The following is a 16,813-nucleotide window of genomic DNA, read 5'->3' on the forward strand; positions in this document are numbered from 1 at the left end:
CTTGGCGAGGGGGCGCTCGCCCAGGGTGGGAACCAGAGGTCAGGGTGAGCGGGAGGAGGGGATTAGCGCGGAACCGCCGCGACCCCAGGCTACCCTTACACCCCGACTCCCCCACCTGCGGCTCGCCCTCCCACCACCATTCCCCAGCCCCGACCGGCTGTGCCGTCCCTCCCGGTCCGCCGCCCGCATATCCGTTACTCCGGCGGCAGCGGGGCTGCGGGGGAGGGGAAGGTCAGCGGGGCCCGGAGGGGGCCGGCCGCGGCGGGGATGCCGCAGTGGCTCCCCGCCGCACCGGGTCAAAGTCCGCGGGGAAGCAGCAGGAGCGGAAGGCGGCGGTGGAGGTCGGGACTGGCGAGATGGTGGCCCCTCCGAGTCCTCCCACTACCCGGCCGCTGCCGGTACCTCATACTGGATGTATTGCTTCCTCCACTCGGGAGTGATGTGCGCGGAGAGGTGCTCGGCGAACTTCATCCTGCCGTCTCCCCCTCACTCCCACTCGGATCCAGCAGTTACAGGCGGCGGCGGCGGCGGCGGCGGCAACAGCGACTCCGACTCCTCCCCACATGGGCCCCGGCGCGGCGCGGCGATGCGCTTCTCTCCTCCTCCGCCGCCGCCGAGGTCTCCTCAGAGCCGCCCTCCCGCCATCTTCCTCCTCCTCTCCATAGCCCCGCCCCGCCCCGCCCTCTATACGTCATCGCCATGGTAACCGCCTACGCGCACCGACGAAGGGGGCGGAGTAAGGGGCGGGCTTTGTGTACATTCCTCAAGGCTCCGCCCCTTCTGGGCCGGACGTGCTGAAGGCACCTCCCCTGACCTCTTACGTCTGGCGCCTGTGGGCCTTACGGCTGCTCTTTACCGCCAGCCTGGGAAGCAGCAGTGCTGTTATTGCAATTAATATTAATACTGTAGCAACAATAATCCACAGAAGACGTTTATATTTTCAAAGATTTGTGCAGGGCTTCTGTGGTGGCGCAGTGGTTAAGAATCTGCCTGCCAATTCAGGAGACACATGTTCGAGCCCTGGTCCAGGAAAATCTCCAAAGCTCGGAGCAACTAAGCCAGTGGGCGGCAACTACTGAGCCTGCGTGCCACAACTACTGAAGCCTATGCACCTAGAGCCTGTGCTCTGCAACAAGAGAAGCCACCACAATGAGAAGCCCACGCACCACACGAAGAGTAGCACCCGCTCGCCACAACTGGAGAAAGCAGCAACCAAGACAACCAAAAATAAATAAAATAAATAACTATATTAAAAAAAAAAAGATTTGTGCAAACGTTTTTCCATTTTGATATTTATTCTTCATAAAACCCTCAATGATGGATCAACATTAATCCAAACTGAGTAACTAAAACAGACTAAATAGTTAACGGCCACATGTATTTAAAGGAATCCTATTTTACATGCTCTAGGTGCTCAATAAATGCTTGTTGAATTTAATTAAAGACGTCAGTGCCAAGAATTGCATGCTGCTTCTGAATTTCAATGTAATTATCTAGTCCCGGGGCTACCAGAAAGGCCAGCAACAACACCTGGGCCCAAACCAGGATTGTGGGTACCAGCTGGACTTGTGACTGAGCTTCCTGGAGATTAGGAGTGGGGTTGAAAGGGTAACCAATGTTGGGAGGAAAGAGAATCCTCTAGAGTTACGGTTGGATCCCTACCCTCAGGGAGACCAGACATGGATCCAGCATCCAGGCTGACTGTCCTCGAGGAGAATGGAGAATAGATCACACACACAGCTTGGCACTACTTTGAACGTGGGAGTGATTGTCCTGGAGGACCTGATTTGGGACACTAACCAAGGTCCTTCCCTGAGTAGAGGAGCCCTGGATAATAATAACTAACATTTATTAAGCACTCACTGTCCATGTAACAAACATTATTCTAAACCCCTTGTACGTACAGTAACTTGTCCTTTAATTCTCACAATTTTGAGGATGTCCAAAGACTAGGGGACAACCATGACTGAGACAGTACTCTTAGTTATCAACATCTACTGTTGGCTTTTTTTTTTTTTCCATGTGTTTTTTCCCCTTTCCCCTTCCTCTTAATTCATGCCAGTAGGGATTCTGCAATTATTTCCTCAGGACAGGGGTGATGCATGATGGAAAACAGGCATAGGCTATGAGTCTTTCTGACTTTTATTGTACAAAAAAGCCTCAACCTTGGGTGAAAGGGTTATCAGGGTCAAAAAAAGAAGAAGAATAGGAGAAGGAGTGAGGACTCCTCTCAGCTCAGCACTATACCCTGCTGCCCTCCATAACAATTCCCCTCTACTGGAGGTAAAGGTTGTCAGGAGAAAAAAGACAGCAAGAGAGGGCTAGGCTCCCAGGAAGGAGGCACAACCACAGAGAGAAAATAACTGCATGGTGTGCCTAGGAAGACAGAACCAGGAGCAGCTGCAAAAGAGATTGCTGGGCCTTTACCAAGTATAGACTAGAATGGTAGACTCTTTTTTTTTTAATTGAAGTAGAGTTGATTTACAATGTTTCAGGTGTACAGCAAAGTGATTCAGATGTAGATATAGATATCTTCTTTTTCAGATTCTTTTCCATTATAGGTTATAGTAAGCTATTGAATATAGTTCCCTGTGCTATACAGTAGGTCCTTGTTTATCTGTTTTATGTATAGTAGTGTGTATCTGTTAATCCCAAATCCCTAATTTATCCCTCCACCCGTTTCCCCTTTGGTTATATAAGTTTGTTTTCTACGTCTGTGAGTCTATTTCTGTTTTGTAAATAAGTTCCTTTGTATCATTTTTTTAGATTCTGCATATAAGTGATATCATATGGTATTTGTCTTTCTCTGTCTGACTTACTTCACTTCGTATGATAATCTCTAGCTCCATCCATGTTGCTGCAAATGGCATTATTTCATTCTTTTTTATGGCTGAGTAATATTCCATTATATATATATATATATATATATATATATATATACACACACACACACACACACACACACACACCACATCTTTATTCATCTGTTGATGGACATTTAGGTTGCTTCCATGTCTCGATAATTGTAAATAGTGCTGCTGGGAACATTGGGGTGCATGTATCTTTTTAAATTATGGTTTTCTCCAGATATATGCCCAGGAGTGGGAAATGGTATTACAGGATCATATGGTAGCTCTATTTTTAGTTTTTTAAGGAACCTCCGTACTGTTCTCCATAGTGGCTGCACCAGTTTACATTCCCACCAACAGTGTAGGAGGGTTCTCTTTACTCCACACCCTCTCCAGCAGTTATTATTTGTAGACTCTTTGATGATGGAAGAATGGTAGACTCTTGGCAGCAACTCCTGTAGACCGTGGCATCCAGCTCCCAACAGCACCATACCTTGGTACCTTAACTGTGCGCAAGATTCTGGAACCATGACTCAACCCAGAGAAGACAGGAAATCCTCAATACTGTTACCAATAATTCTTAATTTTTCTTATGCTGGATCCAGAGCCCCAAGACTCAGTTGGACCTGAAAATCTTAGTTTATCTACAGAATTAAATTTAGTAAGAAGTTTCCTATTCCTAGCATTACTTCAGATAGTTCACTGACAGAACAATCAAATACTTACTATTTATTGAAAACCTACTTTCTACAGAGTACTGTGCTAAGGTACTAAGAATGATAATCTGAAGTTTTAGTCTGAATCAGAAGTAACTCTTACACTTTCTTTTGTAAATAGGCAAATAACTCTTCATTCATCAAAATTTTACTGAACACTATGATATGCCAGCCATGCCACTTTGGGAATGAAGGACAGTTCAAAAATAGGGCTTCCCTGGTGATGCAGTGGTTAAGAATCTGCCAGCCAATGCAGGGGACATGGGTTCAAGCCCTGGTCCGGGAAGATCCCACATGCTGCAGAGCAACTAAGCCCCTGCGCCACAACTACTGAGCCTGCGCTCTAGAGCCCGTGCTCTACAACAAGAGAAGCCACTGCAATGAGAAGCCTGCGCACCACAACCAATAGTAGCCCCCACTCACCGCAACTAGAGAAAGCCCACAAGCAGCAACGAAGACCCAATGCAGCCAAAAATAAATAAGTAAATAAAGAAATTTATAAAAATAAATAAATAAGTAAGACTCTGTCTTTTCCTTGGAGGACATCAAAATCCAGTCAGATAGACAGGCAGATAGGTCAATATCTAGATTACAATGTGATATGCACTGTAACTGAGGTATCTACAAGGACACATTCAGCTGACTAGGAAGGGAAGGAGGGTATCCCAGAAAAAGTGGCTTTCAAATACAGTCTTAAACAACTATCTGACAGGGAGAAAGACACCTCCGAAGATCTCAAAGGCAAAAAGCAAAGAGAATTCAGCGCTGTTAGAGAATGGCAAGAAGTTGTCTGACCAGAATATCCTTTAAGGCAGCTAAATGTCCCTGCCTCAAAGAAACTGTCCCCATCCCCTTACCTCCCTTACCCATTCTGGCTCCCGCATCCCCCTGGCGCACTCTCCTCACTGTATTGTCAATAACAATTTGCGTCAGACTATGAGCTCCTTGAAGACAAATTGCTCTTTTCTCTCGTTTTCTCTAATTTAGCGTGGTGCCTGGCATTCAAGCATTCAATAAATGTTGACGAAGAAAAGAAAGAAGGAAGGAAAGAAGGGAAGGAGAGAAGGAAAGAGGAAGGAAAGGACAGCCACATAGAGGGAAGTTGCAGGAAATAAAGTTTAGTTGGAATAAAATTGTAAAGGAATAGATCATGACAGCATAGGCAGTGCGGGATCTCTGAAGTCTATGCAGTGACTAACTCTGCCTTGGGAAAGCAGTGTAGTATGGCTTCCTGGTTTTGAACTATGGCTCTGGGAATAGACAGACCTGAATTAAAATCCCAACTCTGGCATTCATAGTGTGTGACTTTGGGCCAAGTACATTAGTGCTTAATGCCTCAGTTTCCTCATCTCTCGAATGGGAATAATAGCACTTCCCTGACAGGTAGTTATGAAGATTAAATGAAATTCTGTACATAAAGCACTTAGCATAATGACTGACCTCTGGTTGACCACTCAGTAACTGGCAGCCCCTCGAAAACCTCTGTTAGCGGTGTGAAGGATGGACTAGAGTAGGGACAAACCAGTAACCAATTTACTAACAAGCACCTATGTAGCATTTACTCTGTGACAGACACTGTTCTAAATGCTTCACAAATACAAACTTATTTAATCCCCACAGAGACCCCAGGAGGTAGCTACTATCACTCGTCTCATTTTAGAGGTGAGCAAACTGAGACAGAGCAGTTAAGAATCTTGCTCAAGGTCAACCACTTAGCAAGTAGTAGAGCTGGGTTTGAACCCTGGCAATCCAGCTCCAGAGTCCTTACTCCTAACCACCATGTTATGTTGACTGTTGATGCAACAACCCAAGCCAGCCATAGTGATGGACAGAAAGGAGGTGTGATGTGTGACTCTAACCCTAGTGACTGGGTAGATGCTGCTGCCACGAACTGAGATAAGGAAGTGGAAAGCAGGTTTGGGGCATTGTTGGATGTGTTAAATAGTTAGAATTTGTGAGACACACAGTACTCCAGTTGGAAATACAGATCTAGAGCTCTGGAAGAAGAAGGTAGCGCTGAAGGCCTGGGGAGCCATTCACCTTTAGATGATGATTAAGTCCTGGTAAGTCTGCCCAGGGAGAGAGTATACACTGAAATGGAAAGGGGTCCAAGGGAACATCCTGGTATGAGCCTGATAAAGAAGATGGGACAAGGAAAGAGGCTGGGGTGAGGCCACAGTGGGCAGCAAAACAATAAGGAGAAGCAAGTGTCAAGGAAGCCATAAAACGATGAAAATTGTGTCAAGGAAGCAGTGATCAACACTGTCAGATGTTATAGAGAGGTTGAGTAGGATGACTTCTAAGCCATTGGGTTTAGCAATTAAAGGCTCACTAGTGACCTCAGAGAAAGTAGTTTCCATAGCATGAAGGGCTACAGAAGGCTGAGCAGTGTACAGCATTTGGTTTTTGTATATCCTAAATTGTCATCACTCTGTGTGCATGTTGCAGAACCATGAGTGAGAATTTACTAGTTTACTCAGCAGTTTATCTAGAAATTCACAAGTGCTGAGTCTGAACACTTTGTATTTATCACATGTAATTCTAAGTTCGGGAACAGTTATACTTACCACAAAGTAACTCTTCTAAAACTTAGAATTATGTGTGATAAATATAAAGTCAAACTGTTGCTTGAGCAAATGAGGTTAGTGATCATGCTGAAAGGTGAAGAAGTGACCTGCAGAGAGATCAAATCTTAAGCTACACTTCCCACTGAAGCTGAATCAGCTAAGATGGCCTAGCAGTGAAGATGATGTTCTCAGTAGAGCTCAGGCTTTGAATTATAGGAGGCCCAGTCTAACTATAAAATATGATAGGTTTATAGATCTAAAAGGGTTCAATAGATGGGCTTCAGGTGGCCCATAGCGCCCATAAAATTACATGCAAAACTTTGTGTGTTATTTGAATATTTTTCTGGAGAAAGGATCAACATCATTTCTCAAAAGTTTTCACAGCCTGAAAACATTTAAAACAATAGCACCAGGCACTAAACACCCCTCTCTCCCCACCGAAAAAAAAAACTGACATAAAGAATTTATAAATGAAGTTTCAAATGATCCAATTCATTTATTTCTATAAATACCTTTATTTCAACACAATTTTGATTAAGTACACCTTGAGGTGTTTTTTTTGTTTTTTTTTTAAGGAGCGAGAAGTGTATTTTGCAAGTTACAAAAGAATGTTATAATAGTCATTCATTCATTCAACAAATACTTACTGAGCAGCTACTACTATCACTGCTCTAGATAGAGCAGTGAATAAAACAAAGTCCTTGGCTTCCTGGAGCTTGCTGTCAAATGAGAGGATACAGACAATAAACAAGTATGCAGAGAGAAGTGCATGGAGAAAAGTAAAGCAGAGTAAGAGATAGAAAGATTGTTATGTAATCTTATATAGGGGAGTCAGGAAAGGCCTTACTGATGAGGTGATTTTTAATCAGAGTTCTGAAGGGAAGGAAGGAGAGAACTATGTAGATATGGGTTGAAGATGGGAGTTGGATAGGAGAGTAGGAGTCAAAGCAGAGGAATCGGCAAGTGCAAAGGCCCTGAGGTTAAAATGTGCTGAGAAACAAAGATGCCAGTGTGGTTAAAGAGTGTTTCAGGGAGACAGAAGGTCAGAGAGGTAGTCAGGAGCCAAATTGCTTAGGGCCTGAGAAGGCTTAGGGCCAAGATAAAGACTTGGGCTCTGAGTGAATTGAGGACATTGGAGATTTTTTTGTTTCTTTTGTTTTGAGTTTGTGTGTTTGTTTGTTTTCCTTTACATGTAGTAATAACCACCTTTTTTTCATGCATTTCTAAAAATCGTGGTAAAATATACAGAACATAAAATTTTCCATTTTAACCATATTTTAAGTGTACAATCCAGTGTCATTAAATTCATTCACAATATTGTACAACCATCATCACTATCTATTTCCAGAACATTTGCATAATCCCAAATGGAAACTCTATACCCATTAAATAATAATTCCTATTCCCCCCTCCCTCCAGCCCCTGGTAAATTCTATTTTACTTTCTGTCTCTATGAATTTTCCTATTCTAGGTACCTCGTATATGTGGAATCATACAATATTTGTCCTTCTGTGTTTGGCTTATTTCACTTAGCATAATCTCTTCAGGGTTCATCCATGCTGTAGCATGCATCAGCACTTCATTTTTAAGTCTGAATAATATTCCATTGTTACCATTTGTTAGTTGTAAACAAAACATACCATTCACCTGTTGATGGACATTTGGGTTGTTTCCACCTTTTGACTATTCTGAATAATGCTGCTGTGATCACTGGTGTACAAGTATAACTTGAATCCTTGCTTTAAATTCTTTGGGGCATATATGTAGCAGTGGAATTGCTGAATCATGTGGTAATTCTATGTTTAACTTTATGAGGAAATGTAGGTTTTTGAGTGACATCATCAATCAGATAAATTATATATATTTTTTGCTGTGTGAAAAACAGTCTTCAGAGGAGAAGAAGAAAAAGCAAGGTGGATAAGTTTCCTAGGGCTGTTTTAACAAATTACCACAAACTGGGTGACTTAAAACGACAGAAAATTATTCTCTCACAGTACTTGAAGTTAGAAGTCCAGAATCAAGGTTTCAGCAGGCTTACTCTCTGTCAGCAGCTCTTAAAGCTGGTGAATCTCTTCTGTGCCTTTCTTCTCGTTTCTACTGTGGCTGGCAATCATTTGTGTTCATTGGCTTGCAACCACTTAACTCCAGTCTCTGCCTCCATCATCAAATGATGTTCTCCCAATGTGTCTCTGACTCTTCACAGAGCTGTTCTCCCTCCTTGTGTCTGTTTTCTCTTCTTATGAGGACAACTGTCTTATTGGATTAGGGTCCACCCTAATTGAATTATGACCTCATCATAAATTGATTACATCTGAAAAGACCCTATTTCCAAATAAGAACACATTCACATGTACTGGAGGGTTAGAATTTCAACATATCTTTTTTGGGGGGACACAAGTCAACCCACAACATGGGAACACTGGTAAAGATGGTATTGTAATAACCCAAGGGACATATGATGGTGGTTTGGATCAGGAGGTTAGCATTGGAGAGGATGAGGAGTGGTTGGAAATTGAATGTATTTTGAAGATAGAGTCAACAGGATTTACTGGTGGTTTAAATGTGGGATGTGAGCAAAAAAGAGGCATCAAGGATGACTCCAAGGTCTTCTGCCTGAGTAATTAGAATGGGATTGGGGGATATTGCAGAAGAAGCAGGGTTGGGGGTGGAGGGTGAAACTCAAAAGTTCAGTTCGGGGTGTGCTATGCCTGTCAGGCACAGAGGTGGAAATGTCCAATAGGCAATTTAGAGTTTGGAGGTCATCAGAGAGGCCCTGGGTCAAGATATAAGTCTGTGAGTCAACAGAATAAAAATGATATGCAGAACAACCCATGGGATTGCCCAGAAAATGAGTGTAGATAGAAAAGAGAAGAGATCTAAAGACAGATACCTGGGATACTCCAATGCGTAAACGCTGGGAAGGTGAAGAGGAAGCCACAAAGGAAACTGACAAGAAGAAATTAGGCTGAGAAGAAGCCAATACAGTGAGAATTGATCATTCTTTCAGGAAATGTTTCTATAAAGGGGGATAGAGTAATAAGGTAATAGTTGAATTGGAATGTGATAACAGAGGGGGTTTTTTAATGGGAGAAATAACAGTAAGATAACAGCATGTATGTATTCTGGTGGAGGTGATTCAGCGTAGAAAGAAAAAATGATTATACAGGAAAGAAAGTGCACATAAATTTTCTCTGTGTAAAACCAGACATAAAATACACATATTTGATAGTGATACAGGTTCAATAAGGATGTTCAGAATGGTTACCTCTGGGTTAGAGATTTCAAGGGATTTTTACTCGTATTTTTCTATGTTGCTTTCAATTTTTACAAAGTGTATTTATCAAACCTACAAAAACAGTAAGTGTTCTGTTTAAATAATTCCAGAACAAGTGATGTCCAATGAGTACAAAAAAGTATCTCTGCAGCATTTGATACTGCAAGCCACAAGAAAGAAACCAGTGGACTGAGAGATAGAGAAAATCCAGGGGATGAAAACTCAAGCAAGGGCCCAGAGAAAACAAAAGAGTGTAGACAAAGGATTAACCCTTAAAGGGAGGAGACACGTGACATCATTTAAGACTTGGGGTTGGGGGTGATAGTAATGATTGGGGTAGACATACATAACTTTGTAGTTGGAGGGGAAGGAATTGTCTCTAAGGAGACAAGTTCATTTGCTTGGGAAAATGGGAGCAGAGTTGGACAAGAAGTATGCAAGTAGCACTGAGTATAGAAACTATTCACTTGCAACAGAATCAACTAGAAAGATTTTGTCAAATTTTCCAGCAGTGTTCAGCAGTCTAGGAGCAGGAATTGAAGGAAAGGACAGTTCCAAGGTTAGGAATTGCAGAAAACATCTTAGGACAAGGAGATAAAGATTCTGAGGTACAAATGGAAACAAAATAACAACAACCAAGATTTGTTGTATTTCACACGCATTATTTAATTTAATCCTCATAGCAATGGATAAGGATTAAAAGTATATTAGGTTAATAAAAAGTATATTAGGTTAAAACATAGCAAAGGATAACAGTAAAAAAGGGATATTTTTCATCGTACAGATGAGAAAACTGAGGTTTGGAAGGTATGGCCGATTTGTTGCCAGGTTTGGGAGCTGCCTTCCTAGATGGTGGGATACCCCCATCCCTTAGGACTTGATAAGAGGCAAGACCCCAGCTCCCACTAGGTGTAAAGTGGGCAGATATCCCTATCCCGGCTCTTTGGCAGGAAGTATGTGGCTCATGTTTGTCCAAACAGATGCTTCTGCCAGGAATATAGTCTCATGTGGAAGTAATCAAAGACATGGCAACAGGTGGAGCATATTCTCAGAGGATGCAGCAGATTTCAAGTCTAGCAGTGAAAATGGCATCAAGCATCCAAAAACTAGACTGTCAAACGCAGCGTCCTGACCTGATTGTTTCTCTGGCATGACCTCTGTTCTGTTCTCGACTATAAGCTTTTCTTGGCTTCTGCCTTTTTCTTAGACTCGTTTACAAGCCTTCATACAGATAATGTGAGCAACCCAAGGCAATCCAATAAAACCTATTTCTGTTTAAGTTAACCGGAGTCAGATTTTCCTGTTTATAACCAAGCACCCTGGATGGGTCATAGGGATTAAGAACTTTGCCTACCGCTGTTGCCAAGGAGGTACTCAATAATCAGATACATATAAGAATTTTTATGAATGGGGCTTGTTTAATGGGCTCATGGATCAAATGGTCATAGTAGCAGGGATGGAGGATACGCAGGGGCTCAAAAATATTGTCTTTCCCTCACCAAGGCTGATCTGTCAACTGCTTATAGGGAACAACGCTGAGTCCCTAATATAATTTGGGATGAGTCCCATATTTGGAGTAGAGATAGACCAGTCAAATACCTGGTGCAAGACTGATTGCATTGATCTTTTTCCATCATGGGAGTTGGGGACAGAGGAATTAATTTATTCTCACTAGAGTAAGTAATAATTCTAGATATGGATTTGTCTTTTCTGCCAGCTATGTTTTTGCCAGCAATACCGTCTGTGAACATCTTTATTTACTGTCACAGTGTCCCATTTAATATTGCTTCTACGAAAGAAAGAAGTGAGAGAAAGGAGAGATGTCTATGAATTTCACTGGTCTCTCCACGTATCCCATCACCTATGAGCACATGCCCTTACAGAATGGTATTATAACCTATTAAAGACTCCGTTGTGGTACCAGCTAGGAGACACCACGCTGAATAGTTGGAGTGCTGTGCTATAGAATGAGATAATGTTCTAACCAGTAGCCAATATATGTTGCTGCTTCTCCCAGCCAGACATGAGTCCAGAAACCAAGGAGTGGAATGATAATATCACTTCTCATTATTACATATAAGAACCCAGTCAAAAAGTTTTTGTATCAGTTTCTCATAATGCTTGGCTCTCTGCTGGTTTTGAAGGCTTAAAACCCAGAAAAAAATTGCTTCCACCCGAAGACTCAACAATGATTCCATTAAAGGAGAAGTTGAGATAACCATTTGACCTATATGGGCTCTTCATGATGTTAAAAGATCAGGGCTTCCTATATTGCTGGAATGATTGGTCCTGGTTTTCACAAAGAACCAAGAGTTCCCATACAAATGAAATGGATGGGTAGGAGGGTAGGAGTGGGTCTAAAACCAAGGGTAACCTTCATGGTAACCCATTGTGTTGTTCTGTCCAGTGATAAAAGTTAATTGAAGATGTACCAGCCCAATCCAGGCAAGATCACCAACGGTTCAGACCCTTAGAATGAAAGTTTAAGTTACCCCATCAGATAAAGTAGCATGACTAGCTGAGGTGCTAGATGAAGGTTAAAAAGAAAAGAAAGAAAAGAAAAGAACGTGAGAGGGGAGTGGAAGAAAGTTATAAATACCAGCTATGGGCTTGGGACCAGATGCAGAAATAAGGTCTGTAATAGCTACCCTGTTTTCTTCCTGGCTTTGTAATGCATGTAGTAACCAATTTTCTTTGCTTACTCTTTTCTTTTTCTCTAGTATTTCATATGGCTGTGTGAGGTGGTGAACTTTATAAGTTAGACCTTGAGTCAGAGGATATGAAGGTGGTATTGTGACCAAACTAGAAGAGGAATGAGCATCCCCTTGGAGCCAGGAGTTCCTCTAGGGCCTTCAGGATTTTCAGACAGCCCACTCCTCCAGGCCTTTCAATGACACTAGTTCCCTGGATTCAGTCCATCCTGACTAAAACTGCACCAGTGGCTTTCTGTTATCTGTACTTAAGCGCTGACCAAAAAGCAAAACAAACAACACTGCAAAGAATGAAAAAATATAAGCAATGTTTATATTGTTATGGAATCAAAATGATTATGGAATAGTGCTTTAGATTATTTGTTATGGTTACTTAAAAGAGCTTTTTCATTTCTATTCAGGCTATAAAAATTGCTTTAGGCCACAGTGTAGCTCACTTTGACATGGCTTTGTCTTTTTAGGAGTCTCACAGATGTCTTGATCAAGGAGAAGAATTGCTGTTTTCTGCCAACTCTTACATCTTTAAAGTCAGAGAAATAACCTTTCCGAGAGTGCAGCTGGTTCCTGAGGGACGGAAACCACTCCTATCTTATTCACTTGTAATGGCACTTAACACAGTAGCCTCCACAAAGTAATATAAACTGATCCTTTAATATATGCTTCCACCCACCCACCCAGGAGTGATAAGCATGACAATTTTGGGGTCCATGCAGATCCATTCTTATTATAAAAACATGTCATTAGAATCTAGGCTCTTTCCCCAACACCTGGAATGGTTGAAAACTTAAGCTAGAATCAGAGACTTGTAAGCAAGGGGTGATATATTCAGAAAAGTGAGAAACCTGAAGCATTCAGGGATTGGGGAGTCTTGTTATCATGTATACCAAAAGTCCTATTGGAGTACATAAGAGTCATTTGGTATTCTGTTCAGTTACCAGTATCTCCAATCAAAAAATTCCCAACCTCAAGGAAGTTTGATTTTCATTGTGTTTTTTCTTAATTATCAAATTAATACCCACTAATCATAGAGAATTTAGAAAGCACAGGAAGGTATAAAGAAGCAGAAAAAAAGACCCCCCCACCTCATCACCCAGGAGAAACTACTATCAACATGTATATTACTTTTTTTCTTTTTAAGTTAGCATAGTTGAGAGGTTAGAGAAAGTGAGAGGTGGAGCAGAAATGTATCCCTCTCTTGTAACTCTTTAGTGTCCCTGACATCAGGGTACCTGTCCCTGAGGCATGATCCACAAGCTACCCAAAACCTCTGACTTGGCCATTAAAACAAAGAGATGTTGGGCTTCCCTGGTGGCGCAGTGGTTGAGAGTCCGCCTGCCGATGCAGGGGACATGGGTTTGTGCCCCGGTCCGGGAGGATCCCACATGCCGCGGAGCGGCTGGGCCCGTGAGCCATGGCCGCTGAGCCTGCGCGTCCGGAGCCTGTGCTCCACAACGGGAGAGGCCACAACAGTGAGAGGCCCGCGTACCGCAAAAAAAAAAACAAAAAAAAACAAAGAGAGGTTTTGTCTTGACTCAGAGGGAAGGGGTTACTCTTTGTGTGACGGATTGATATTAAGAAAAACCAGTTAGGGAAGCCCAGCATGTTCTTCCCACCAGTTGACAGTACATTTCATCTCATCTGTTTCCAGCTGTCTTCTGAGAGCCAGGATCTGGGTGGAAGGAGGGCAAAGAGGGCCGTGAGAAGCACCAGTTAGAGCTGAGGAGATAGAGTGTGTCTGTAGAAAGCTCAGTATGTCAGTATGATTGGAAGTGGACAAGGAGTAAGATTTGGATGTCTGTTGGGCAGGTTTATTTCAAAGAAACTCTTGTGGGCTCCTGCTAGTGAATGTCAAGGAAAAAGCAAAATGGGGGAGGAGACACAAAGCAGGACACTGCCTACCGCATTAAGAAAAACATTCATCATTTCCTGCTCCTGCTCTTTGTATATCTCTGAAAGCTGGCTTCTGACAACGGCCTTTAAAAAAAAAAAAACACAAAACCAACTTTCATTTGTTCACTTCCTGAAATCCTGAAATGAACCGCACAGCCCCAGGCAAAGCATGCACTAAAATGAAAGTCAATTTTTCTATCTCCTAGTGAATTGGAGGTTTGGGTCTTGTTCAATGGTATATTCCCTGAAATGCACCCGGACAGATTTTCAGTGGTGACTCCAGTGCTGAGTAGATGACTAACTTCCCGATTATTCGGACTAGGACCTAAATAACTCAGCGATCTATACTGGTTAAAGCTTCTTCTTCATACTGCCCTAAAAAGAAATTTGTTAATTCTATCTCCAAAATATCTCCTGAATCAGTTCACTTCTTCCTGTCTCCAGAGCACCGGTCAACATATTCTCGCACCTTAACTGTAATATTTAATAGCTTCCTAGCTGGTCTCCCCTTCTGGCCCTACTCCACTGTCCACACAACAGTCAGAGCAATCTTTTAAAACATAATCCCATCACGCCTTTTTCTTGCTTCAAACCCTTCAACGTGGGACTTCCGTGGTGGCACAGTGGTTAAGAATCTGCCAGCCAATGCAGGGAACATGGGTTCGAGCTCTGGTCCAGGAAGATCCCACATGCCGCGGAGCAACTAAGCCTGTGCGCCACAACTACTGAGGCTGTGATCTAGAGCCCGGGAGCCACAACTACTGAGCCCGCGTGCCACAACTACTGAAGCCCGCAGCGCCTAGAGCCCGTGCTCCGCAAAAAGAGAAGCCACCGCAATGAGAAGCCCGCGCATCGCAACAAAAGTATCCCCTGCTCGCTGCAACTAGAGAAAGCCCACATGCAGCAACAAAGACCCAACGCAGCCAAAATAAAAACCTTCAATGCTTCCCATGGCGTATATGATAGAATCCAGAATCCTTACCATGGCCATACAGGATCTGTCCTTGACCTTCCTCTCCTTCATCTGGTCTCACTTTCTTCCTAATTCACTGTGCTCCAGCTTCACTAGTCTTTTTTTCAGTTTCTTTGAGGCACCAAGCTCTTTTCTACCTTAGAGCCTTTCCATGTTCTATCCTGCATGAGATATTTTCCTCCCTTCTCACTCATCCTTTGAACTTCAGCTTAAAGGTTGAAATGAACTTCAACTTCATTGACCATCCATACCCAATCTAATTTAGGTTCTTCCTCTATACATAGTACCCCATACATTTCCTTTACAGTTCTTATTAAAATTTGTGAATATATGTATTTAGTTGTAAGATTTTTAAGATCCAGTTTCCCCAACAGATGGTAGATTCTAAGAAGATAGAGATTATGTGTGTTTTGCTCTGCTGTATCCCCTAGTGCCTGGCACAGTATCTGACACGTAGTAGATGCTCAGGACTTCTGGAATGAATGATTTTACATAATTTGGGTTTGAAGAATTTAAAATAATAATTACTGAAAAGATAATTTCCTTGTGTTTGTTTTTTGCTAATGCAGGACACATAAGAAATACACAACAAATATTTGGTGATTGATTAATTGACTAACTAACTTTGAATTGATATTTTGGTAGGGAAGAAAGGTATCACACCTGGAGACAGGCTAGAATCAAAGACACCCAGATATAATTACAGTCAACCCTTTTCTTACTGTGGTGAAAGTGAAAACTGTTAAAGTGAAGATTAGGTACAAACACTTATAATTACTTTAATGATAGGGCCTCTTAAAAAAAAAAAGAAATCAAGATGTACTAGAGCTGAATATTACTGGGCATGGTTGTGTTATCTGTAGGGAGAGGCTGTGATTGGCTGTAAGGGGCTGAGGACTGAAATCAAACATCTTGCTGGATTCAGTAGGCTTGGAAAGAGGAGGAGAGTACAGACTAAATGTGGAGTGTATGGAGAAAGCCCTTTCTCATAGGGTAGAAGATATATTTCAAACCTTGAGCAGCAGATACAGCCAATAGCCCAACCTCACGGTTACCGATGCTAAGCATCATGCTGTGGATAAATTTTTGTATAAAATTAGTTTAAATATATATCATAGGGAGCCACGGTCTTGGCTTGAGAAACTAAGCTGCATTCACTCTAGGATTTATGTTGATATGTCCAGGCATGTCTGACTTAGCAGAGGTTTTATTTACCAAAGGGCATCATAGCAGCCATTGGACCAGTAGAAGAGAGGGATGAAGCTCACAAATTTAGTGCAAGGACTCTAGTTCAAGGTCAGTGTCAGTGAGAAGGATGCTTAAATCCCAGACAGCATCTTTCACTGTGATTGTCCTCCAGCCCAGCTGAGCTTAGGGAGCAGGACCTGCAGAGGGATGGACAAAAGCAAAGCGTAAGGTAGTACAGTCTACAAACAGTGCTAGGGGAGGTACAGTCAGGAGTCAGGTCACAATGTGGGACATGTGAGGACTCAGAACGGACACAGGAGACCAACCTACAGCTGGATCAGAGAGGGCACGGGACAGGACACCAGACTGCAGTGGCATCAAGGGGACGCTGGCACCTTCAGTGGGCATTGTCCCTCTGGTGCTTCTTTGCAGGTTTGGAAGTATTTTGCAGAAGCATACTGACCTTGGTGGCAACATGAGAGACATCACTGGATCAAACCAAAACAGGAGAGGAGAAAAATGTGTGAAAACAAAGAATACAAGATCATGACCACCCAGGGGTACCCATGGGCCCTTTCAGAGCTACTTGGAAGGAATTTGTTATGAGTTGAATTGTGTCCTCTAGAAAACCATGCTAGCGTCCTG

The 16,813-nt window shown here is 42.6% G+C and overlaps 1 protein-coding gene across 2 annotated transcripts in view; it reads right to left on the bottom strand.

The window, feature by feature from the left end:
- The window catches only part of XPR1 (xenotropic and polytropic retrovirus receptor 1), a 197,598-nt gene extending 196,935 nt beyond the window's left edge, over nucleotides 1-663 (bottom strand). For both annotated transcript variants that reach the window (XM_029228318.1, XM_029228319.1), the window contains exon 1: nucleotides 403-663. In XM_029228318.1, the coding sequence (XP_029084151.1) occupies nucleotides 403-471 (69 nt within the window). In that variant the 5' untranslated portion in view covers nucleotides 472-663. The remainder of the gene's footprint in view (nucleotides 1-402) is intronic.
- Between the last annotated feature and the right edge of the window lie 16,150 nt (nucleotides 664-16,813).

The sequence above is a fragment of the Monodon monoceros genome, unplaced genomic scaffold, assembly GCF_005190385.1.
Source record: "Monodon monoceros isolate NGI ecotype Baffin Bay Population unplaced genomic scaffold, NGI_Narwhal_1 Super_Scaffold_18, whole genome shotgun sequence".
NCBI classification, from domain to species: Eukaryota; Metazoa; Chordata; class Mammalia; order Artiodactyla; family Monodontidae; genus Monodon; species Monodon monoceros.